General features: G+C 38.9%; 1 protein-coding gene across 1 annotated transcript in view; it reads right to left on the bottom strand.

Moving 5' to 3' along the window:
• THBS2 (thrombospondin 2) overlaps positions 1-23,521 on the bottom strand; it is a 32,514-nt gene extending 8,993 nt beyond the window's left edge. The window contains exons 1-17 of the mRNA XM_027454222.3: positions 23,305-23,521; positions 22,147-22,221; positions 20,675-21,231; positions 19,284-19,368; positions 14,656-14,852; positions 13,768-13,908; positions 13,409-13,505; positions 12,146-12,316; positions 11,209-11,385; positions 9,529-9,702; positions 8,945-9,072; positions 8,689-8,841; positions 7,905-8,123; positions 4,929-5,036; positions 3,023-3,182; positions 1,434-1,552; positions 771-1,005 (exon numbers count right to left, since the gene is read on the bottom strand). Coding sequence (XP_027310023.1) covers positions 771-1,005; positions 1,434-1,552; positions 3,023-3,182; positions 4,929-5,036; positions 7,905-8,123; positions 8,689-8,841; positions 8,945-9,072; positions 9,529-9,702; positions 11,209-11,385; positions 12,146-12,316; positions 13,409-13,505; positions 13,768-13,908; positions 14,656-14,852; positions 19,284-19,368; positions 20,675-21,231; positions 22,147-22,221; positions 23,305-23,311 — 2,803 coding nt within the window. The 5' untranslated portion in view covers positions 23,312-23,521. The remainder of the gene's footprint in view (positions 1-770; positions 1,006-1,433; positions 1,553-3,022; positions 3,183-4,928; positions 5,037-7,904; positions 8,124-8,688; positions 8,842-8,944; positions 9,073-9,528; positions 9,703-11,208; positions 11,386-12,145; positions 12,317-13,408; positions 13,506-13,767; positions 13,909-14,655; positions 14,853-19,283; positions 19,369-20,674; positions 21,232-22,146; positions 22,222-23,304) is intronic.
• Between the last annotated feature and the right edge of the window lie 659 nt (positions 23,522-24,180).

The raw sequence follows: 24,180 nt of genomic DNA, 5'->3' as shown, positions 1-24,180 counted from the left end.
ACGTATTTATTGCAAGGGCCATTATTGTAGACATATTGTGTTGGTTTTCAAAGGATCAAATGTTTCTAAATTACATTTATGACTATGAAACTATCACTATTTCACTACTGAAATACAGCCAAACACAAAGAAGGATTGTTTGAGAGTGCCCAGCAGTATTTCAGGACAGGAACTGGAAAAAATAAGAATTACGTATCCATTTCTTAAAACATGACAGGTGCATTATCAAAATATATTTAAAGTTACTAACCTATAAAACAAATTTGAGAAAAGATGCTCAAAAATACTTTTTAGAAAAATAATTTAAAATCAAAAATGATTTTAGACTTAAGAGCTGCATAAATAGTCTCACTTTCAAAAGGAATCAGAGCAGTAAGCTGTATTTTCTCCATTTTAATTTTCAGAAGACATCTTGCCTGAAAACAAAAGCAAGTCATTTTTTCATTTAAGATGTGAAATTCAATCTGAAATATTTTCCCATTTTTTTTATATTTCAAAATTAAAACCAGAAATATATGTATTTTTAATTTCTGAAAGGTGTTTCTCTACAAATAATCATGTGTTTGTTTGAGCCCCTCTCAGAGGGGTTTCTTAATGCTCTAATTGTGGTCCAAATTGGCTAGAGCACTTCCACTGAAGTCCATGCTGCCTCAAATATAATACACAGCTCAGTTTGATTTCGAGAATATTTCTCTTCATCATATGCTTCTATTCCAAGATCAGAATTAGATACTAAGAACTAAGTTAAATTCAAGTCACATTGCTCTTACCATCAGAATCCTCCTGGTCAGGGTTGTATCTGAGGCGACAATTATCCCTGTCATCTGGAATACCATCATTGTCATCATCAGGATCACAGGCATCCCCTTTACCATCTTTATCATGGTCAGCTTGGTTAGCATTGGGGATGTAAGGGCAGTTATCTTGGTTGTTCTGGTGGCCATCTTCATCTATGTCTTCATTGTTGTCACACTGGTCACCAACAAGGTCATTATCTGCATCAGTCTACAAAAAAATAAAAAAATAAAAAATTTTTACTGAGCACAAAAATACTGATAGCCTGGTACTTAAATTTCTTAATATTTTTCCTCAGGAACTCCTCTGCAGGCAAGTGATATTGTGATGAAAAACATCCTTAATGCAGGAACATGATTTCAAAATAGGATAGGTACTTATGCAGTTGTCAGTGCATCAGACCTGGTCAGAATTTGTTTGGCAACAAAATATGTCAGGTTATCCAAGAGCACAGCTACAAACTCTTTTAAGTGATGTCATCCATTATGGTAGGGGCACACACATGAGATATTGGGTGCACATATGCAGTGCAGTTCCCTCAATATTATGCAATTGCAAGAGAAATAGCACCAGCTTCCTCATATGTTTTCCTACTTTTCTCTTCCTTTGTCATTAATGAAACTGTGCCTAACATTTACCTGGTCTGGATTATGCATCAATGGACAATTATCACACTGATCACCAACTCCATCACCATCTGTATCGCTCTGGTCTGTGTTATAGACGTAAGGACAATTATCTCGTTCATTAAAAATGTCTAGAAGGAAAGAAGAAAAAAAGACTGAAGAAATCAAAATGATATGTCATTCAGCACAGACGATCATAGACTGTAAGAGTCACCAGTAAAGAGGCAGCACTCATAAGGTGTTCATAGGCTGATTGATATATCATGAAGCAGTGACTAGTAGAAAAATAATAATAATGCAGTATCAATCCCACTTTTCTTGCTATGATAGACACTTCTATATGTACTTTCCTAAGAGATTTTCCTAAAGTAAGGGTTGATTAAGTCTTGTGTTTCTACCCTTTATGCACAGATTCTACATTTTTTTTTTAAAAATAGATGAAGAGGTGGGGTATTTTTAAATCATTTGATCTGTTCTTTCTTCACAGATGCTATATGGAATGGCATAGAATGCACAGATACATCATGGTGAAATGTCTGAATTGTTTTGTATAGAAATAACTGCATTAATGTGCAGCTGCCTCAGCAGCAAATGATTTCATTTTACCAGAACATATGTCATTTATTGTACAGCATGCCAAATTTCAAACAGAAATTGCTCCCCCCTCAGGAAAGTTCATTATGCAATGGACAACCTCCTTCAAAAAATATAATATGTAGAAAAGAAACAATCAATACATGTTAGCATAGCTGTCTGGAAAGGACAAAAGGACCCTTTCCTACATCATACAGTCCCTGGATATTTGTGCAATTTTTAAGCCAATATATTTTATTTTTTTTTCAAACATATGCAGACTCCCATGAGTACTACTAAGAACCTGATGATTTGAAGGACAAAAGGACTCAAAACATTTAGAAGTTTAATTCAGATAAGCATCCTGAAGTTTCTACATTTACTGAAGGAAATCCAAAATCAGATTTCTTCAACTAATACTTCTGGATTCACATAAATTTGAAATACTACAGAAGTAAGATTTTTGAGAGACATGTAACTGATTTTTCCCTCCTTATTCAGATCAAATCTGGGTCATATAGACATGTACAAGTAGATAAAATAAGCACCTTTAATAAAATTGTAAGACAAAAAAAATGTGTATTTGGATTATTATGGGCATTGCAGTGCTTTCATAAAAAAAAAAAGCACATTAATTTACTGCAGATATTGTCTTAATTACATGGATGTTCTGATGGTCTTTTCCCTCCCTAAACTTTAAAAAGGAGAAAAGAAGTCAACAACATTGTTACATTAGACACTGATTACTTTGGAACACAGAGGAAGGAAAGAATTTTTTCTAAGATTACACTAACAAAAGATCTGCTGTGATTTATTCTCCAACAGTATCCATTGTATTTACTTAGGGACATTATGGACAAGTTTACTACACAGGACAGATAGACCTCAGTCTTCTCTTTCTTCTGTTGCATTTTTGTGCAGATAAACTTGATTTTATTCCATGTATAAAAGCAGGTATTCCATCTTACTGGCCATAACTCATAGTGTAATTACAGCACAGCACCTAATACTCAAGACTGAAAACATACCGTCTCCATCAATATCCACAGCACACGAGTCACCCTCCCCATTATTATCTGTGTCAATCTGAGCAGGGTTGTGCACATAGGGGCAATTATCACAGCGGTCACCAACTTCATCTTTGTCATAATCAAACTGACGAGGGTTGAACAAAAGAGGGCAATTGTCCTAGTGAGAAGAAATAGAGATTTAAGAATATAAATCACAGCTTGAGCTGAGGTCATGAGACCATACTATGAAGTGGTCACTCTTCCTATTCATCTTGGATGGAGGCCAAAATCAAGACATGAATACATTATTTTTCCATTGGACAAACTGTGCCTAAACTGAAGATCTTGGTTGTAACAGCATTGCTTGGCTCACTGTGTATTTTACGTTTTTGTACAAGGTATGTAAAGCATATAGTATATCTCACTATGAGAGCAATAGACATTTTAAATTGGATCTGTACTCAGAAATATCAACAGAAGTGCAACCCACTGGTACCTGTGTTTTGTCAAAACCAGAATATGTTGTAAAATCTGTCCAATCTCAGCACATATTATTTTTTTTGGAACAAGCTGGAATCAATACTCTGATTTCTTTGGAACAAACTAGTATCAGTATTCTCACTTTTAAATCAAATATTTTCATTTTTCATTTTAAACAAGGACTGACTTTTTATGGGTTGTGTTATATTGCACATGATAATAAAGCACAAAAGATTTTAAAAATCAAAATTAATATGAAATACTCCCATTGACCCAACATATTTTTGCCCAAAACTGTTCCCTTTACTGGAACTTTTAGAAATTCATCTAATTCAATCCCTAGTCTGAAAGACTGTCAAAATAAAATTTCTTACACTTTATGCATCCCCAAATTACACAGGGACTTTTGTACAGGCATGAGAAAGTATTCTGTGTGGAAAGCAAAGAACCACCAAACCAAATCAAAGCAGTAGGAGTGAGGGGCAGATCAGCATTGTGGAATCTGAAGGGCGTAATTTGAAAATATTTTTAAATTAGTTTTCCTCTGCAAAAGCAAAAAAACATTCTTTACTAGGAAATGATTTTTAGCTTCACATTTTAGATTCCTCACATATACATTTTAAAGACATGATATAGGGCAAGTTAAAATTTTATACTGTACATAAAACTGAGCTACAATTTTTCCATATATATGTAGTAAGCCATATTATGTTATCAAGTGATTCTTTGACTTTTTAAATATGCCATACAGAAGCTTCATGAATACATTTCTAACTCAGTTTTAACCAGCTAAAGCTCTAGAGAATCTAGGCTCCCTGTGAAGGGAACAAAGAGGAACAGTAATCTTAAACTCATGCATCCTAAATATGTCCAGAAAAGGCAGAATGAATTCCACTCTTGATGATTCCACCTTTTGCTGACTGCAAAGGAATAACGTATTTAGACTAACTGCCTATCTTAAGTTCTTCCAGTTTATGAATCTCATTCTTGCAGGCAAATCTAAAAGAGCAAAGTATGAAACAGGCTAGTAACTTTCCTGCTGTCATTTCCCCTTGATGCTGTCTACATTTATAGTTACTATCACAATTTGCTTCTACCATACCTCAGATATAATGTCTATCAGATTTTAAAATACAATGGAACAATCATTCTCCCATTGCAAAATACAAAACTCAATCAAATTGTTTCCATGCACGCAACAGAACCCGGAACTGATATGGAGAACTTAGTTTAGCCCTGGACTCCGCAGGCTGTTTTGCTCTTCCCAGCGCTACTCTCATTTGATCCAACACAACTTTACACTGCAGCAGGCATCATTCATGGAAAGTAACTCAGAGTAACTCAGCTGAAGTTTTGAACAATAAAGCTCTCATCTGTTGTAATGGTCTTCCTTAAAAACAAATGTTTAGGTCAAATGTAATGGTAACAGAGAAATGCGTCTTACTTTGTCATCCTCAACACCGTCATTGTCATCATCCTCATCACAGGCATCTCCTTTGCCATCTTTATCAAAGTCCTCTTGGCCAGAGTTAGGCAAAAGGGGGCAGTTATCCTGGTGAAAAGCAAGAATTGAGGCATTAGGTTTACATTACATGTCAGAATGACTTGCCTGGGTAGAAGAACAGATATGTTGTACTGGAGGCTATAAAACAAGAAAATCATCCACAAATACTTTTTAAAGAGTCTGTGTTTGTTTGTTGCCAAAGATAGTAGTTCATTTGCTGCTTTCATATTGTACAGTAAGTGAAATGCATCTGCAAATCATTCTATTTCTCAGCTTTTCTTCTGGTAAAGGGATGTTTCCAGTAAATTTAAATGAAACTATATAGCAAAGAACAAACACACCACACGCACACATGCTTGCTTACATCAACTTCTTATAGACAGCTCATGAAGTATGTTTGAAGATTACATATAAAATGTCCAAGTTTTGTTGCCAAAAACATATACAAGCCAGGAGATATCTTCAGAAACAGTTGTTCATATGGAAATTTACTGCAATGAGGTAGTAGTACACAGCAGTAAGGGGAACCCTGTATGCAAGGGTTTTGAAAAATGGGCCTTTATACTGTTCTGCTGCACCTTTGCTCTCTCACAGCTCTGAAAATGAAAGGTGAATCTTATCTGTTTATTATGTTAGCAAAGCTTTGTAAAGAATGATTAAAGCTTAGATTAGACTGAAAAAGTAAAAGAAAAGTTCAAAGCTTTAACATGTATTCCCTTTTAAAGAAAGTACTAAAATCAGTTGAAAAAATGGGTTGCAATTCTACCACTTGCTAAGAATAAATACACCTACAAAAGAACACTTCGTTATTCTCACTTTTTCTCCCATGCCATATCTACCTCAGACCAAAACTGAAACTGCCAATGGACTGCAGAATTTTTTTATTTTTTTTTTTAGCATCTACCCTAAAAAAATAATATTCCAGTAATATTCCCAGCCCTTTTTTTAACCTCAGCAGTTCCAGTATTGACATTTTAAGAAAGAGAGAACTGGAAAACTTGTGATAAGTATCAAAACCATAATGTAACTGCAAACTCTTTACGGCACATTTTTACAAAATACTTGTGAACAGCCTTTATTCTCCAATTCTGTATTGCCTACCAGTGTTACAAAATAATTTTGTGTTTTAATTTTGTTGTTGTTGTTTTGTTTTTGTTTTTGTTTTTACAATTAAAAAGAAATAGTCAAAGCTTACTCAATCATTTTGTATGTTTGCAACTGTATGTTTGTCTGTATTCTCTATAGATTTTAGTCCAATTTCATACAAACCCAGTAGCGAGGCAGCCGTTTCGTATAAGCTCCCTCAAGGGCAGCCAGTTCCCATAAGCTTTACAAAAAGTAAAGAATGAAGACGAGATAGATCTAACGAGTGTACTCAAAAAACTTTTTATTAGGTATTAGAAAAAAGACTTACATAGAGTCATAGAACAATTTAGGATGGAAAATAACTTTAAGATCATGAACTACAAACACTAACCTAGCACTGCCAAGTCTACCATTCAGCCACGTCCCTGAGCACCATCTACACGTCTTTTAAATATCATCATGGATGATGACTCAACCACTTCCCTGAGCAGCCAGTTCCAATGCCGAAATTCCAGAAATCTTTCCTGATATCCAACTTAACACACACCCCCGGGGTTTGTTTTGCTTCTGGTATTGTTAAGGTGTTTTTCTTTCTTTCCTCTCAAATGAAATACTTGTGTCTGTTAGACTAACACGTATCTTATAGAAAGCATGAATCAATCCTCGGAAACAGTTGGTTTTTTTTTTGAATAGGTACAGCATGTTAGGATTTTAGTGAAAACTAATCATTTGTCTAACATCTTGGGTCAACATGTTGCAGATCCTGATGATGGGAACCAAAAATGAATATATGAACTGCAACTGTTGAACTGCCTGGAACCACAATGAACACACATCAGATAGAGTGAAGAAATTGGTATCTGAGAGGCTCTGAAACTCTCTTGTGCTGATAAAGCCTAGATTCACAACTTCAACTGGATTACACCTGGGTAACTTCTGATTCTCTCAAACTGCCTTATTTGAAGCTTTCCTAGCTTCTTGATCTGTATTCCTTTTTTATAACAACATCGAAACAGGTCCCAGGGAACACACCATGGGAAGCAATCACTGGTAAACCAATATACAGCCACTTTTAGGCTCCCTGATGCTTACTTCCCTCCTTTGTGTAGTGATCTTTCATTTTTCACTACGATGGCTCAGCCACAGCAGCAAGGGTAAACAGTCCCATGCCAGGTCTAGAGCCAATGTGGCAGGCAGGTCATTCCATCTGGTAGAGGCAGTAAGAGCTGTGACTCCACATTCTGAAAGGTAAGAGAGGCTGCACTTCCCATCTTCTCCCACCAAGTGTTATAAGGACAACTCTGTCTGATTACTCATATTCATCTCTGTTTCCCATTGCTAGAAATTTTCCCAGGCTCTGAATCCAGTTTCACAGTGTAACTCTTTAAAAGGAAAGGATAGTCCACAAAAGATTCAGAACTATAGACCTTACTTGACCACTATGGTCTGGTTACAGGCCTTACGGGTGAGATTTCCTACTCAGCTGCACCCAGAGATGCTGTTTAGTTCTAACTAGCTGTGCGCTCTACACATGCTTTAGGTAGCTCCTATTCAGTACGCTACCTCTGCCTTCAACATATGTCGAGCAGAAAGAAATCCAAAGCAGAGGGCTCTGGATTTCATTTTGAGAATCCTTACTGAATCTAGTGTTAAGTGAATACACATTCAATGGAATCTCCCAGAAAATAAGAATGCTACAAACATTCAAAGCTTAAATGAAAGCAAACGCCAGCTTGATGTTGAAAAAAATTACTTACAACTGTTTGTGAAAAAAAAAAGGAGAGAAAATCTGGTTATGGTGTAACTTTTTATCAACAGTATTTTACCTACCTTCACACAGTGGTATGTAGCATTAGCAGCACAGACCAAGTTGTTATTTGGCCAGCCATCCAAATCAGAATCCTCACCACAAATGCGTCCATCACCAGCATAACCTGTCCTACATTCACATTTGTACATAGGATCACTGAAATGGCCTAGATAGATGCACTCCGCAGACTTATGGCAGCTGTGTGTCTTGTCCTTGCATGGATTCTCAGGTTCACAGACCTGTAACAAATAAAGTATACTCACTGAAGCATGCCAATCATCACAGCCAGATGTGTGTGCCTTAACTTGGTCAAAAGCAGGCCAGTTATTTAGATGCCTAAAGACAGGAACTTCGTTTTAATTGTGGTTAGTAAGCCACATTGCTCTGTCAGTTCACATCTCTAGAAAATGTGTACAATGAAAATAATTAAAACAACTTTAGACATATGTCTGATGATATCCACATTCAGCAATATACTTATATGGATAACTATACTAATCCTTCAGTTCCCAATCCTCTGAGTTGGTATATACACCCAAAAGAAATAATTGCAAACTAAGGGAATGCCTACTTCTTGCATTTTACATTCATTTGGTCCTAGGCAGATGCCTAGAGAAAATATAAACCTTTAAAAGAAACCAATAAATTCATTTTTTTTGTCACTCAAACCAAAAACCACCCTGGAGCAGCAGTTATCCATTTCAAGTTATCTTTGTTTTGCACCCAAGTTTATCACGTTTTCATCCACAGACACTTTCAGTGAGAATTACTCTGAGACATCAAATTCTCTTCAACATCACTTACTTGCTTCTCTGTTTTGGCAACTTCCAGTCCTACCCCATAGGGCTGACTTCCTTTATAGCGTGGAGGACATGGTAAGCAGTGGAAACCCGGGTTCGTGTTCACACAGCGATGAACCTGATTCACCTTAAAGCAAACATCTGACACAGCTATACACTGTAGGAAAGGAAAGAAAGAAACCAATTAGATGGCCACATAATTCCCAAATAATGAAAACTTCACAGTAATTTCCTGATGTTAACGAAAATGAAGTCAATACCTCATCAAGATCTTCACAGACTGTACCATTGCCAAGGAAACCTGCTGGACATGGCCCGCATGACCAAGACCCATCTGGGTAGCTGTTGCATTCTGCTCCAGGAAAGCAGGGGTTTGACAAACACCCATCTGGAAAAGACACATAAAAGCATCTATTAAGTTATGAGCATGAATGGCACATAAGACCATTTAAAAAACAGCTATTCTCTGTTCATAAGCATAGGTCACATCTGATACAACCAAGTCTCATAAAAACCTTCAAAATTAGGGTTATTAAGTGTATTTAACATTGATTAACTATTGTTTTAATATGAAACTATTACAGGTTGCTAAATCCAGTTGAATACCTTACAGTATTTTAGGCCCTGATTGAGAAGGGCATCTCTTTTCAGGAAGAGTCAGTATCAAGAAAATATATAAAATCCCAGTGATCTAATCAGCACCCAAAAAAAAAGTTAAAAGTGCTTTTCTGTAACCAAGGTGTCATTAGCAGATTTCTGTAGTGTCAATTCCAATTTTTTTCCATTAAAGAAACAAAAGCAAAAATAACTACACAAACAGAATAACGAATGATTAAATACCAACCAATTGGGCAATCCTTCTTATTGCACATATCATGTTGTTTGGTGTCTCCCACACACGGCTTTCCTCCGTACTGTGGCTCTGGACTGTTACAGAGGCGAGACCTCTCACGGATTCCTCCTCCACAGGTAACAGTACAAGCAGACCATGGAGACCAAGGACCCCACTGGCCATTCACTAAAATATGCAGGAAAGAAGGGAAAAGAAATGTACCGGGGACAACATTTCGTGCCAGTTACAACAATCATTTGCTTAGATCCCTGACAGTTTTTCACTACACACACAGAGGAAGAAAGACGCTGGCAAAGCCTTCTACTGAGATAGCAATATTTCAGAAACAAACAAGCATATAAAAAATACCCAACTGCTTTATGGGCCTTTTTGGCCAATAATTCAAAATAACATGCAGTGCCCACTGGCTTGGTGCGTTTCCACTTAAACTGACCAGAGCAAGTAGGGCAGCTTCAAAGCTCCCTGCTAAGATTCCATTTCATACAGACAGCAGCAGGTAACTACAGGATACAAAATTCTGCTGAGCCAGACCTGTGCTCAGACCTGTGGATTTTGAGGTTAACAGTGTGTTCAGCATTTATATTTTGTTGAAGCTAGTTCTCTTGTTTGTTAATCTATTCACCAGTTTATCTTCAATGGCATTGCTTAACTCAGAATAAATGACTTATTTGAATGATTCTTCAGCATAATTTATATTGGTACAATCCCACCAATTCTGTTGTCATCATTCCTGATTTTTCATGAAATATAAACGTCTTTGAACCAAACTGTTTGTTCTTAGTGCTGTAAAAAACAAAAGGGCAATAGTGTGTGTCCATAAATAAATCATCTTTGTCAATGTTGCTAACTTTGCGTGCACAAGCAGGTAAAAAAAATAGCTCTTTAAGTAATATTGGGTTAATATTAGCATGAAATTCAAGCTCATATCCCATAAGTAGAATGGAAAGCATGGAAAGAGGAGGGAGTGAAGAAATACATTCAAAGTGGAAAAAAGTGGAAAAAATCATATGAAAGGAAAGAAAAAGATAGGCATGAAAAGCAATCTCTAAAGAGGTTAGAACATGAGGAACAAAGAATTGTAATATGAAATAAATCTGTTGCATACATATAAAAATGCATTTGAATGCATGCATTCAAAGAAACCTGGCTACTGGGTATTATATGTCTATTCCTAATATGTACAGTATGAGCTTCCTTTGAGATAGAAAACATTTATACTTTTGTTATGCATCAATAAATTAATAAACTATTAAAAGAACTCAAACTGTTACTGTTTAAAGCCAAATAATAACTTGGGAGGCTTATAAAACCTCAGACTGCATTGCTGTGTTCACTCTAAAAACATTGTGAGGCAGATTAATAAAATGGTAACTACAGCCGTGGAGAACTGTTGTGAGTATCAAGAGGTTAAACAGCAAGTCAGTGGCAAGCCTGTAACAGTAATCTCCACTTCTTGACTCCTGATTCCTCCAGAACCTCTGTGACCACTGCCTCCTGAAAATGATGTTAAAACTCAAAACTCAGAGCAAATAAAAGTTATTTCACCCCTAAACTACATATTTTATTATCTGTCATAGAAATTCACTATAATCTAGAACTGTATTAAGAGAAGAATTCCAACTTCTTGAACAACACTATTGAGTCATCTTTGATTTAAGGCCACAGACTTACCTGGGCATGGAACCTTCTCACATTTCTCTGTTTCACGCCCATTACCCACACAGTTTTTCCCACCCATCTGAGGAATAGGGGAATTGCAGAGGCGGATGCGGGTGATATTTCCTACTCCACAGGTAACTGAACAGGAAGACCAGGGTGACCAGTGACTCCAGCCACCATCTTGACGTACTGCCAGAGAAAAGATCAAAATTCAAGGATATAGCCCACCTGCAGCAGTAACGCAAACTCACTTGTAAACTTAACCTCCTAACAAGCCCCTCACCACATCTGATGCTCCTGTCTCTTTCCTACCACTGTCGCTTACAAAGTCCAGTATTTCAGATTGGTCATTCATGTACAGCTTTCTTAAGAGTCCCAGTGACCAGTATAGCATTAAAGAGAATGCTAAACATTTTACCTAAAAATAAACTTGTTCTAATGGAACAAATATTTAAAATGCATATTTGAACAATTAGCTGCTTCAGCAACAGCCTCAGGTACTCTAGTAGCTTGGATAAACTACAGTTCTGGGGAAAGAGTATGATCCTTTTAATACTGAATTCCTAAACAGTGCAAAGCTATTGAATGGGCCAATAATCATGAATGAATGGCAGATCAAACCTAGGACCCCAGGTATTGCAAATATGAACTGAGTGCTATCTCCACTTCAAAGAAGAGACTCCAGTTTATAATGTGTAAGAAAAGATGATGTACTATCTTTTTAATTAATAGAATGCCCAGAATGCACTTAGATACTACATTGATAGTAAAAGAAGGAATATTTGAAAGGGGAGAGATAAAGAATCTAACGATAGCTACTTTAATTATGCATATGAGTGTTCATATGCCAACTGTGAATAAGTGTTCACAGAAAATCCAGGCTAAGCTTATTTTTCCTTAGAGAAGTCAAAAGAAGCTTTAAAAAAAAGGGAGAAATTTTATTACTTACTGCGATGGTCGCATTTCTTGAAGCTACACATCCTTGTTTGGATGTGTGGACCTGTACAAGCACTCCTGGTGACATCACACGATCTTCCTCGCATCTGAGTCCCAGAGCCGCAGGTAACCGAGCACTTTGTCCAGTCTGACCAGGGTGACCAGCCTTCCTCACTGTCATCAGCTGGCAAGCAAAAGATACAAAAAAGTACTTAGCATGACATGTTGCTTCTATTATCTTACTGGAAAGATTTTCACTTCCCTTTCTCTGTATAATATATGCTTTCTCCTTTAGATCTCTCTTTCTAATTTGAGCTACCATTGAAGTTAGGGAAATGTGATTTAGGAAAATGAGTGGTTAGCCCAGATTAGATCCTGAACCTCCCTGTGTGCGGTGTGCTTGCACAAGGCACTGACCCCTGAAGGAAGAAGGAAATCTTACCTCTAGAATGCACTGAGACACTCAATTCCCATATACCTTTGAGCATATATATCAGTATGATGACACATGGCCCCACCTCTGAACACAACATTACCATGAACATTATCAAGAGCACATTGCAAGAATGTGCTCTGTGCTCTGAACAGGTAAAAACACTGAGTTTATTCCAATGCATTTTTATTTAGAACATCTAAGCAACTGAAGTAGAGCTGTTTCCTTCTGTAATAGATCTGGTCTGTACAGAGTGAAGAGTACTTAACTGAGTGTTAAGTACTCTTAACTGAAGTCCTTACAAAAAAGTGAAGTCCTTAGCAAAAGACTTAGTAAAGATATAGTAAGTAAAGAAGACTTAGTAAAATTACCAGAACTATCACTCCAAAGCCTAGGCCACAGCCTGCAATTCTGTCTTAAATTAACATGTCAACCTGTTCCATGTAAGAAAAGCAGGCAAAAAGATGTCCTAACTTATGCTAGTCTGTTTTAATTAGGCAGAATGGAATAGGAACAACACTGCATACTGTTGCAAACAAATAAGAAGCAGAATGTCTAGCCTTTGAAAATATGACTGGGGAGGGGTATGCATCTAACCTTTAGCATCCAACTTAGCTATGCAAGTTACCAGCTTACTTCTAAGCAACCAATTTAATTAATGAAGAAAGCACAACTCTTCCAGAAGGTAACTTTGAGCTGCAAAGTTATTTCATGTGATCCTTTCACACAAATATTTATTTTTTTTAATTTATTCTTACTTGTTTTACTTCTTGTTTTGACCTCTCCAAACACTACTAGTGGCTTTGAAAACCACTCTTTCTTTTTCTTTGGCTAAATACTTACAGTGTGAGCAGACCGGACAGCATTCACCTTCTATAAAAGATGGATCAGCACATGAGACTGCTGGGCAGGTTATTTGATGGCATACAATTTTAGAATCCTACAGGCGAAGAAAACAACATACTGACTTACATTCACATAGAGAAGCAAATAAAGGTGCTTGTTTTTTTTTTTTTTCTGGAGAAGGTTTTGTGTATAGAAATTCTTTGATTTGTTCTGAATGCCACGAACATTGGGACTTTTTTTCTTTAAAAAGTTTCATAAGTCTAGGTCAAGGTCTCTGTAAATGTGACTAGACCTGGACAGTCGATATGGATTAAACCTGCTGTTTGTTTCTGCAGAGAATATCCCCAAAACCATACCTGGCAGGTGCACTTCGTGCAACTATCTACAATCCAGCTTTCATTATCTGCAAAGACACGGCCATCCTGCCAGCAAACAGACTGGTTCTTGAGTGTTTTGTTAGGCCCAATCAATTCCCACATAATTTGGTTCTCTTCAGACTAGAAGATGAAGCAAATGAAAAAGTTAATGCATTTTCAAGCAAATAATTTTAAACAAGGCAAAACTGAGAATCACTACTGGATTTAAATTTTCCAGTAAAAAATTTACACTTTTACATATGTACATGAAGATGATGACCTCGTGTACTGCAATACTGTGTATTAATTCTTCACTAATAGCACAACTACACTCATCCAGTACCAAGGGAAAGCGGTTCTTAGGAGTTTTTCTTCCTTTACGTGGGAAGATTTTACTCTTGAGACATACAGAATATTAATAAACTTCCTTCAGAAAAGATCAATTTATCCAGAACAAGATTTGAACACTTCAGTAAAACATTACCAGCCCACTTACTACATATATCTCATATACTTACAGTTTTGGTACCTTGTGCATACTTGCTGATGCATTCAGAAATGTATAAGCATGGTAACATTGCTTTAACGGTATACAGGTAAGGTATAGTTTGCTAGCTTTCAATTTCCAAACTTGCAGTATCTTCTAAAGGTTTGATTTCTTCTGTGTGTGAGTGCATGTGCATGTGTTCTTTTAAACCCAGTCAGTGAAAACCAAGCCTTCATTAAAGAGCCATACTCAAGAACTACCTTACCAGTCACTTTGAAAATGTGGGTCACAGAAACCTCTATTAGCCTTGTCATCTATCAACCAAAGTGCCACGGAGAAGAGAAAGGAAAGAGCCCCAAACAGCAGACCTCTTCCAGTTCTTCAGGCTTGGAGGTACTTACCACTTTTTGGAGGTTATCAGCTAAGTTATTCACCACAATGCGCAGGCCAGTGAGCTCAGTGAACATTGTTCCCAGCTCTTCACAGGAGCGGTCACAGAACTCAGCCTTCTTCTCTGGTTTTTCACCCACATACTCGGTTGTGACAGCAGGGCTTAAGTGAAGTATTTCAGTGCTCTCGTTGATGGTGTTCACTTCAGCTGGTAGCAAGAGAGGGAAAAAGAAGAGTTGTATATAACAAGCTCTTCCACAGATTACAGATTCCTGCTGAAATCACAGATTGGCACCCATAGGTAGAGTTTAAACACAGCTCTTTTGGAACAGCTTCATGTTATATTATACCCTGAATAAGAGAAGGGTGGGATGTCAGCTGGTTCCAATAATAGTCTTTCCCTTTTCAAAATTAAGAGCCAGGCTCTGTCTCACACAGTGCTCACTTTAAAACACTGTGGGCACTGCACCACATTTATTTATGAAGAAATCAAAAAGGACATAGTAACAGAAAATCAAACCTATTTCATCCACTCAGAGCCATGAAAGATTTTTCTTTTTTTTTTTTTCATGACCTATTGTGTTTTCTCAATGATGGAAAAAGACACAAGAAAAGACTCCTCACAGAAGCTCATTGGCATTGTTCTGCCCACATATCCCATGTTTACTTGAACCAATATGCAATATATAACCAACTTCTGGGGTGCTCTGTGTTGCACTGCCTGGTGTCAAACTCAGAGGAGCTGTTATATTGTTAGTTTAATTCTGAACTGAAACGGAGATCAAGCTAAGATGAGATTGATTTGTCACTCCAGCCACTCCTCCATCAGGCAAACCGTAATTAAAACGGAACTTCACATGCATTAGAGAGGGAGAACTGAACATGTTCTAATATCAGAGTTTAAAAGACCTCCCTGTCTATAGCAAACTCTTGAAAATGAATGTAACAGAAAGCATCAGCAGTAATTAAAAAATAAAAGAAATAAAACACTCACAACTAAATAAAACAATCTGTCTTCTATTAAGCATTTAAATCTTCACCAGGTAAATATTCTATGGCTTCCATGTATAGGCTTTCCGTCAGGACTCAATGGCATGTTCAACTTCATTACCAGTTATATAGAAATCCATACTGTCCCATCATTCAATAAAGATTTGTTTACCAGATAAAGAAATGCTGTAATAACTTGAGGTTACCAAGCAAAAGAGAGAAGTAAAGGATATAGAAATTTAAAAAGAAGAAATTAGCAGAGGAATGTGAGTTGTAAAACATATCCTTCTGAACACCCCAATACCATTCACTGTTGACAAGCCACGGAAGGTGGCAATGCTAAAAAATAGTTATGGCTTGATTTCATGCTTGATCGTATATGAAGTACTAGGGGTAAACGTACAGGCAATGAAAATGGGAGCAGCATTATTCTCTATTCATTTAGAAGTCTAAAAAAAAAAAGAACAAAGAACCAACCCAAAAGATGACATTAAATAATTGCTTCTCAACTGTATTTAAGATGTTTGGTTTGATGTGATTTTCTATTACTAGCTATGGAGTATCTGCTGCTAGCCACTGTCTACAATAAATTATTTGCAGTGTTCCAGCATTTATATAATTGTCTATCTTCACTTACAGGATGGAAGAAAACTGATATACCACATAACGGATCAGACTTCTCTGTGTCATAACTGTTTACTTCAACTGCTTTTTGATTCCCTGGAAAGAATGCAATTTTCCTACCACACTGAAACACCAGGTTTCTCAGATTCCCCCATAGCACTTCTCAGGTCATTAATTTCATATTTTTCAAGCCAACATGGAGTGTGCCTTGACCGGAACATTCTAAGGACATTAATAAAGCTGCAATCTCAGCAGGAAACATAAACCAAAACTATGTTAGAAGAGCTAAATCCACACTTCCTACTGGTACTTGGCAGCAACTGAAAGAAGATGCCTGGGGATCACTGCAAAATCAGTTCTCTGCTGCTGGCTTCCTGCTAATTTCCTAAGGAGCACATGATTATCTTAAAATGAGAAACCAGAACAGCAGAATGTGCATCCCTTCACATATGCAAATCTCATTCTGTTGATCTAGCTGGAGAAAGGATTTTACTGATGTGTCTATTTAGGCATGTTTTTGTCATCTCTCCTACTCAGCACTGTGCGTAAGAACTGCTTAAAATATTTGCAGCCACCATACTACAGAGATACTTTCCTACCCTCAATTCAACTGCAGTCTCAAGCTACCCTTTCATTATACCTCACCTTCTCATTCTGCAGTAAGATACATAAGGGAAACACAGTCCTGGTTCTGAAAAAAGCAGCAGGATTTTTGTGCCCTCATTGCTGAGGGCAATTCGCTGATAATGTCTGCCATGTGGAACACTCTCATTGGCATCTTAGCACCTGTACCTCAGCTCAATAGGCGGGTGAGGAAAATGGGAAAATATTTATATATTCTGTGCTCAGTAGCATATCACCCATGGCTTTTCATCTCTGGTAATTAAGCTGGATAGGCAATGCCAGAAAATCTCAGTCATGCATGTAAGAAACTTCTCAAACTTCTCAAGTCATTCTGATGGCCTCAAACCACAGCATGCCATTAGAGCTCTTCTGCCATTAGACAAGTAATTTCCATCTTGCAGTGTTCTCTCGGTATTGTAAAACAAAAGTGAAAATACTGTGTGTGAAATTATTTGCTAAGTATTTCCCAGGAAGGATAAAACCAATACCTGTATAATTTATCAGACCTGAGAATTTGGAAGGTCACAAACATGATAAAATATGCATTAAAAAATGCTGCTGGATATGGTGGCTAAGGTAGGTACATAACAGTATGCAAAACTCAGTTATCCCGTTAGGCTCCCATTGGCTTCCTCTTTATAGAAGAAATACTGTACTAAAATATTCCATTTTTACTTGGTGATATTTCAAAACATTTGGTCCAACTACTTTCCATTGTGGTAATCAACCAATAGTAATATAAATGATGTGAAGACACCATCTTTCATTTGTTTTGCTGGTTAAATACATTTACACCTAGGAAGCCCAGCATCTTGAATAATGACACAGTTCTGCCTCTGACCGCTGAATATGCCTTCTGCATTCTACCTCAGTTACTAGGAATATTGCTTCCCCTGGCAAATGAAGCAGGGTAGCTGAACTGAATCCTTCCTGAAACCATCTCTTATTTAGATTACAGTTGGACCGAAATAAATGTTCTATTCTCCCACAACAGATCAGATCTCAAGCATTTTCTTCCACCAACAAGGCTGAAAACCCGTAATCAGTAGTTCTGTGCAGTTTGTAGTTTCTGAGTACAGAAAACAGCGTGGCTGGGATAGATGATAACCAACAAATGAGGGCTTGTTTTCTTCCTTGTGCCATCTAAGGCCACTTCCATGGTAGCCCACAAGACACATTTCTAACACATCATCACACTTGTGCCTGAGGTCGCACAGCAAGGCGCCTGAGGTCCCACAGAAAGGCACAGCTCTGGAATGTACGGAATAACCAAACAATATGTTTTATCAAGATTTAAAAAACAACTAGCAAGCTCAGGTAATTTTTGAACACATACATACATATATACATGCATATTTATACGTCTTAGAGACTTCTCATTGCAAAATCTCAGAACTCTGTCTCCCTTTGAAGAAGTTAAGACCTGCTACTGCTTAACTTTCAGGGTATGTACAAGCAAGGAAAAAAGTAGAGCATAGTCTGCTTAACTGACTTGCTCAGTGTCGTATGTCTTGGCAAAATGACAGAAATAATGGCATTTCAGATGATAAGAGTTTCAAATAAAATCCCAAGTCCTGACTGCCTTGTGCAAACACCGTGTTCTTATGGAATCAATTGTCTTTGAGTCTTGACTGAGCTCCTGCCAGTTACAAACGCTGGAAAGTAAAATAGCACCTCCCATGAGCTCTACTGCAAAACCTTAGTGCATACTTGACAAATTTTCATTACTCTGTCATGAGGAATCCAATCTACTCCCACGCACAGAGGGCTCCCCTCCTGGTGAGGTCAGCACGTACAGGACTAACAAGAATACATGGCAGCCTTTTACACACATGCCTTCCATAGTTTCTTATTTTGCTTTCGTTGTTTTGGTTAACACCCTTCTGGGATTCAAACCCAAAGCCTATTTCATTTGAGAAACTCATTGTTGAATAACTCAGTGTCTTAAAAACGGATGCTTGAGACTTGCTCATGGACCCATTGAGAATCAGGAGCAGAATTCAGAAAATGTTCTTAGTCTTGTGCTCAAGGCATCAGAGAGGTATCTATCTTCTCATGGAAGAAGATAGATACTTTCATACATATGCATTTTTCCTTCTATTTCTATTTTTTTTTTCTTCACAGCTTTTCTCCCGACTTCAAAACAGAGACTCAGAGTTATAAACCAATGCAGAATGAACTAAAGTTGTAGGCTGGAGAGAAGGAAGATAACTAACAAGCATGTTCCTTTCACCACCAAAAAGCAACTTGCTTTCTTTTTCATCATCAAATAAGAATCAAATAAGAATCCTCTAAAATTTCAAAGAGATCTGTTGTACAGTTTTAATATAATAAGTCAGTATTGGCGATTCTCATTTTCAAAGTCAACGGAATATAAATAGGGAAAAAAAAAAAGCCTTACTTGACTGGCTCCTCTGGCATCCTTTTTTACGCAGAACATCCTCTACTGAAGTATCAAAGATTAACTGAATATTTTGCAAAAGACCCTGTAGTAATAATAAAGAAAATTAAATATATATATATATATAATCAGTTAGATCGACTTGGGATTAACCAATAACTAATCTGTCTCAACCATTTGCTACTGACTGGATGTAGCTGACTGGTTAATATGAAAATAAAACAATCTACAAGGCATTAAAAAAAATATTGATGGTTCTTTTATATATAATTTCAATACTTTAAGCAACAAAATTAGCCATTTTCTGAAATAGGTCATAATAAAACAGTAATAGGTTGTAGTTCTATGATGCATTGGCCATGAGGTCAAAGCCAGCTTTGAAAGCTCCTGTCCCGTCACACCTCCATCCTTAGCCAGCCATTCCCATGCACTCTCTTCAATTGTGCTGACACTACCCTGAGATGACACTATAAAAATAGACCAGTATATTTCATTTAATCTATTTTTAAACTAATTCCTTTCTTTTTTGAGACTACTTGTTATTTCAGTGGTCCACTGAACTGTACAGTTCCAGAACTAGTTCCATCAGCACAACTTAGTCATGGAGGCAGGAATGGAGAGGCTGTGAGCAACAACTTCTGACCCTCCTGCCAAAACTACTCAACACATGGAACCACTCTCCAGCATGTCATGCTCTGACTGACTACTAGATGGCATAATAGGATGGGAAAATAAAGGGCTTTACAAATTTTTGAAGCCACAAGTTCAAGTTTGATTTCAACTGTAAGTGAAAAGAAGCTATCCTTAGAGTACATGGACCAAATCACATCATTTTATGGACAGGAAGTCATTTTCATTTCATAGGAAATTGTAATTGCTTTGTTTTAAAACAAAAGAGAAGCAAAATGCTTTCCACAAGAAAGAAAAAAAAATCTTTAACAGGACTGATCAAAACATTTTGTTCTGATTTTTTTTTTTTAATTGAAATGAAAGGTTACTTATTCAAATTGGCAAATCAAGATATTCTGTTAGGGTATGGTCCACCACCACACCCTTCAACTCCATTAAAAATTATTTTCTTCCTCTATCTTTTTCAAATAAAATTGAACAAATATCAACAGGTTCTATGAACTGAACAGAAATACTTCAACCAAAAAATAGGTCTTCAAGCTATTTCCAAAGAGTTCTGCAAAATCAACACAAAAAAAAATGTGACATTCAGAAGTCTTACATTTGGAAAACAAAGAGGATTTGTGTGCTCATCTCCTGGCCTTAGACTTTATCAGTCCTTTTCAAGAACTCCCAAATTCATGCAATGTGTATCCACCAATGCAGTTACGTAACTGCAATTGCAGTTACCATACCTCACCAGAGACCTCCAGGTTACCTACCCTGAAGTGATTCTCCCGAATGGACCCTTTTGCCACATACATTCTGCTGTTCTCTGCTTTCAGCTGTTCATAGAAAGGCTCCTCCAGAATGAAACTGTCAATAAGGTCACAGCCAACATAGAGGTTGTAGTTCTCCCCTGTTATTTGCACAGTGAGGTTCTTCCACTGCGAGTCAGCAAGGTCCACGTCTTCCAGGGAAATCACGTTCTGGAAGCCATCCACCCAATAGATGAGGTCCAGGGTGTTGGCTCGGCCATTGGAAATTATCTCAAACTGCCTCTCACTGATGCCAGGACCCTCTAAGGCAAGGATGGTGCCTCTAGATTGCCTGTCCTGTCTCAGGGTGGCTGAAAGGATAAAGCCCTCATTTTGCCGTATGAGTTTGACAATCTTTTTTAACTTCTCTGGTTTAAATGGAGGTATATGGTCAAACCGAATGAAACGGTATGCTGGGATAGTGGGATCTGGACCCCGAAACAATTTTGCTCCGACTGTCTTTCGGTTTATGTTACTGATTTGAAGTAAATCAAAGGTATTCTCCTCTTCCTTGTCACCATCTGAAAAAGTGTGTGACAATGTTACTACAAAAAGTGTCTTAAGAAACAATTCTGCACACTATACTTAGTAACTGCAATTACAGGATGCACATGAAGATCAGCAGAGCAGATTTGGTACTCTCCTACCTCCACAAACATAGTTGCTTTACTACTATGCAAGTGAATAGTATTTTCTATCTGTCAGTTTCATTTACATGACACCTCTGTTCTTTTATGTCTGTAGGTATCAGTATTCCATCATATAACTAAACATATGACTATACAATTTATATCACTATATAATACACAATTGTACATAATGTTCATGAACTGTATGTTCATGTATGTGTCTATGCATAGATGCATGTAATGATGTAATCAGTAGATATTTTTACATATATGAACAGATAAGGAAGCTGAGACAATTTCTATATTTTGACTATCAGCTAACAAAAATCAAATGATGAGAAGTCATGTGGCCATGTGACAACAGGAAGCAAGAGATGTGCATTTTAAAGTTTCAGGACAAGAAATCAGATGTAAATGATGGCCTGGCACTGTGCCAAATTACATTCTAGTTATACTTGGTCTGTAGAGGTTTATTTCTTTAATTCCATCTTTTTAAAAAGTTCATCCCAAGTGATTCTGTTTATTGCACAATACATTTATACTGCAGAGAAGAGTATAATAACAATTACTTCTGAGATTATATACATTTCAATTAATGATTTCTAAAGAGAAAATTTTAAGTATTTATTAGGAAATCTTCATTTAGCAGTAACTAGATACATCTAAAAAAAAAAAAAAGCCTCAGTAACTACAATTCCAGACACTTAAAAGTCATATATGTTTACTGTGCCTAATGTATGTCAGATAGGACTATTTCTACACCAAGTTTTAGCTTTGTGAGTTAACTATATCTAGCTAAGAACTTACCCTGAGCATCTGAGGAAACCCACAGGGTTATCAAGACAGCAAGCCACAACAGCCCACTCCTCTGCACCATAACTCCTATGAATAAATCAAAAAGAAGTATTAGGGAAATAACCTTTATCAACTACAAATATTTTAATTTGCCTTAGGAACGTAAGCAGAATTCTCATTATATACCCCAACTACACATAGGAAATTAAATTCCTATCTTTTTTGATTATTGTCGTGCTTATTCATTACTGATGCCAGAAGTAAAGTGGCATCAGTCGAAAGGATGAAGAACTCTTGACAGTAAGGCTCCTTTTCATGTAAATGACCCTACCAGAAAAAAATAAAAAAATAAATAATAAAAAAAAAGAAAAGAAAAACAAGAAAAAGAAGAAAGCCACACAGAAACTACATTTTTTCTGCACAATCTTTTTATCAGGTGGCATAGGGACCACATGATACTGTTTGATATACAGCATATTAGTAGCTGCAACTTTACATTGGATCATAAGGCTGAAATTTCTCATTCAGATGAAAACCCTTGCAGGACAATGGGACCTCACTAAACGCTAGTTTTAATCACTAGGGATAGTTTTCATTCAGTGCCTTTTCCAGTGTCTTCACACAATCGCCTATCCCCTTCTCACACACATATCATTTACCCATTCCTACCGCCCTCTGTACGCAATCATAGCTGGAGAAAGTGACTTCCAACGCGATGCTATTTTCGCCCCGCGGCGCTGTACGGCGCAAAGCCATGAAACTGCATCTCCACACGCGTGTGCTCTCACTCGCTTGGACAGGCAGACGCTCACTTCGCACACACCTCCGGCTCCAACACTCCCAGCGCTCCACACGTTTTTGGAAGCACTCGGGGACACCACCTTTAGCTGTCAGCGATTTTTTTTTTTTTTTTCCCTGCAGCTCCTCTTATTTCTCGCGTCTGTTGATACGGACGGGGCTGCGCTCACCGGGGATGCGCGTTACCTGCAGCACCCCGCACACCCAGCACCTCCCCGTGGGGCAATGCCCAGACCAAATCCCCCTGTCCCTGTCCCAGATCGGGTCGCCTCATCTCATCCCCAACCTCCAGGCTCCGTAGCCCAGGGCGAAGCCCAGCGGAGCAGCCCCCCGGGGATGCACCTCGGAGGGGCACGGCGCCCAGCGCCTCACCTGGCATGGGGGGAGCCGCCGGGGCGAGGAGGCTCTGCCTGCTCCGGGGGCGACGCGGGGTGCGGAGCGGGGGGCGCAGCGGAGCGGATCGCGGTTCCCAGCCGCCGTCGCACGTCCCTCCGCGGCCCCGCGCCCCGCGCCGCCGCCTTTATGGGCTGCGGGCCGGGCCCCGCTGTCAATCAGCGGCGCCGGGGCGCGCCCCCGGCTCGCTGCTCGGCGGCGGTGACACGGCCCCCCCTCGCCCCCTATCCGCCCCCCGCCGCCCCCTCCCCGCCGGGCCGCCCGCTCTCGCCTACCTGCGAGGCGGCGGCGAGCCCGGCCCCCTGCCCCGCACCGCCCCGCGACCGCCCTGCGGAGGGGCGGTGCGGGAGGCGGGACGGGCCCCCCGGGGCGAGAGGGGAGAGGGAGAGGCGGAGGGGCAGCTGCGGAGCCCCCGAGAGCCGCCGCCGGGTCCCGAGAGCGGCCGGGAGCCGCCGCCGGGGCCTCCCGAGCCCCGTCCCCTCGGGCGGCGGGCGGGGAGAGCGACTGCGGCCCCTCCGGCCCGGCCCGGCCCGGCCGGCGCTCCCCGGCACCTCAGTGGCTCAGGGCTCGGCTCAGCCGTCCCCAGCACCGAATCCTCTCGTTTTCATCCCATTTGTTAAAATATTTTTACGTTACGGCGGCAGCGCACAGGCTGCCTTGGGCGCTGTCCCCATGCCGTTTGTCAGGCAGTGGTTTCTCAAGTGAGCCCCAGCACCCCGGCCCCTCTTGGCTCCCCGTGGAGCACTGGTCCCTGCTGACCCCAAGGAATTGGGGCTTTCTTCATGTTTTATGGAGGGAGCCATCCCTCAGGCTAACGTGAGCACATGAGAAATCCCACTCAGGTGTTGTGGAAAA

This window comes from Anas platyrhynchos, chromosome 3, assembly GCF_047663525.1.
Source record: "Anas platyrhynchos isolate ZD024472 breed Pekin duck chromosome 3, IASCAAS_PekinDuck_T2T, whole genome shotgun sequence".
Classification (NCBI taxonomy): Eukaryota; Metazoa; Chordata; class Aves; order Anseriformes; family Anatidae; genus Anas; species Anas platyrhynchos.
Note: the sequence above shows the minus strand (reverse complement) of the source record. Positions and strands in the feature narration are given on the sequence as shown.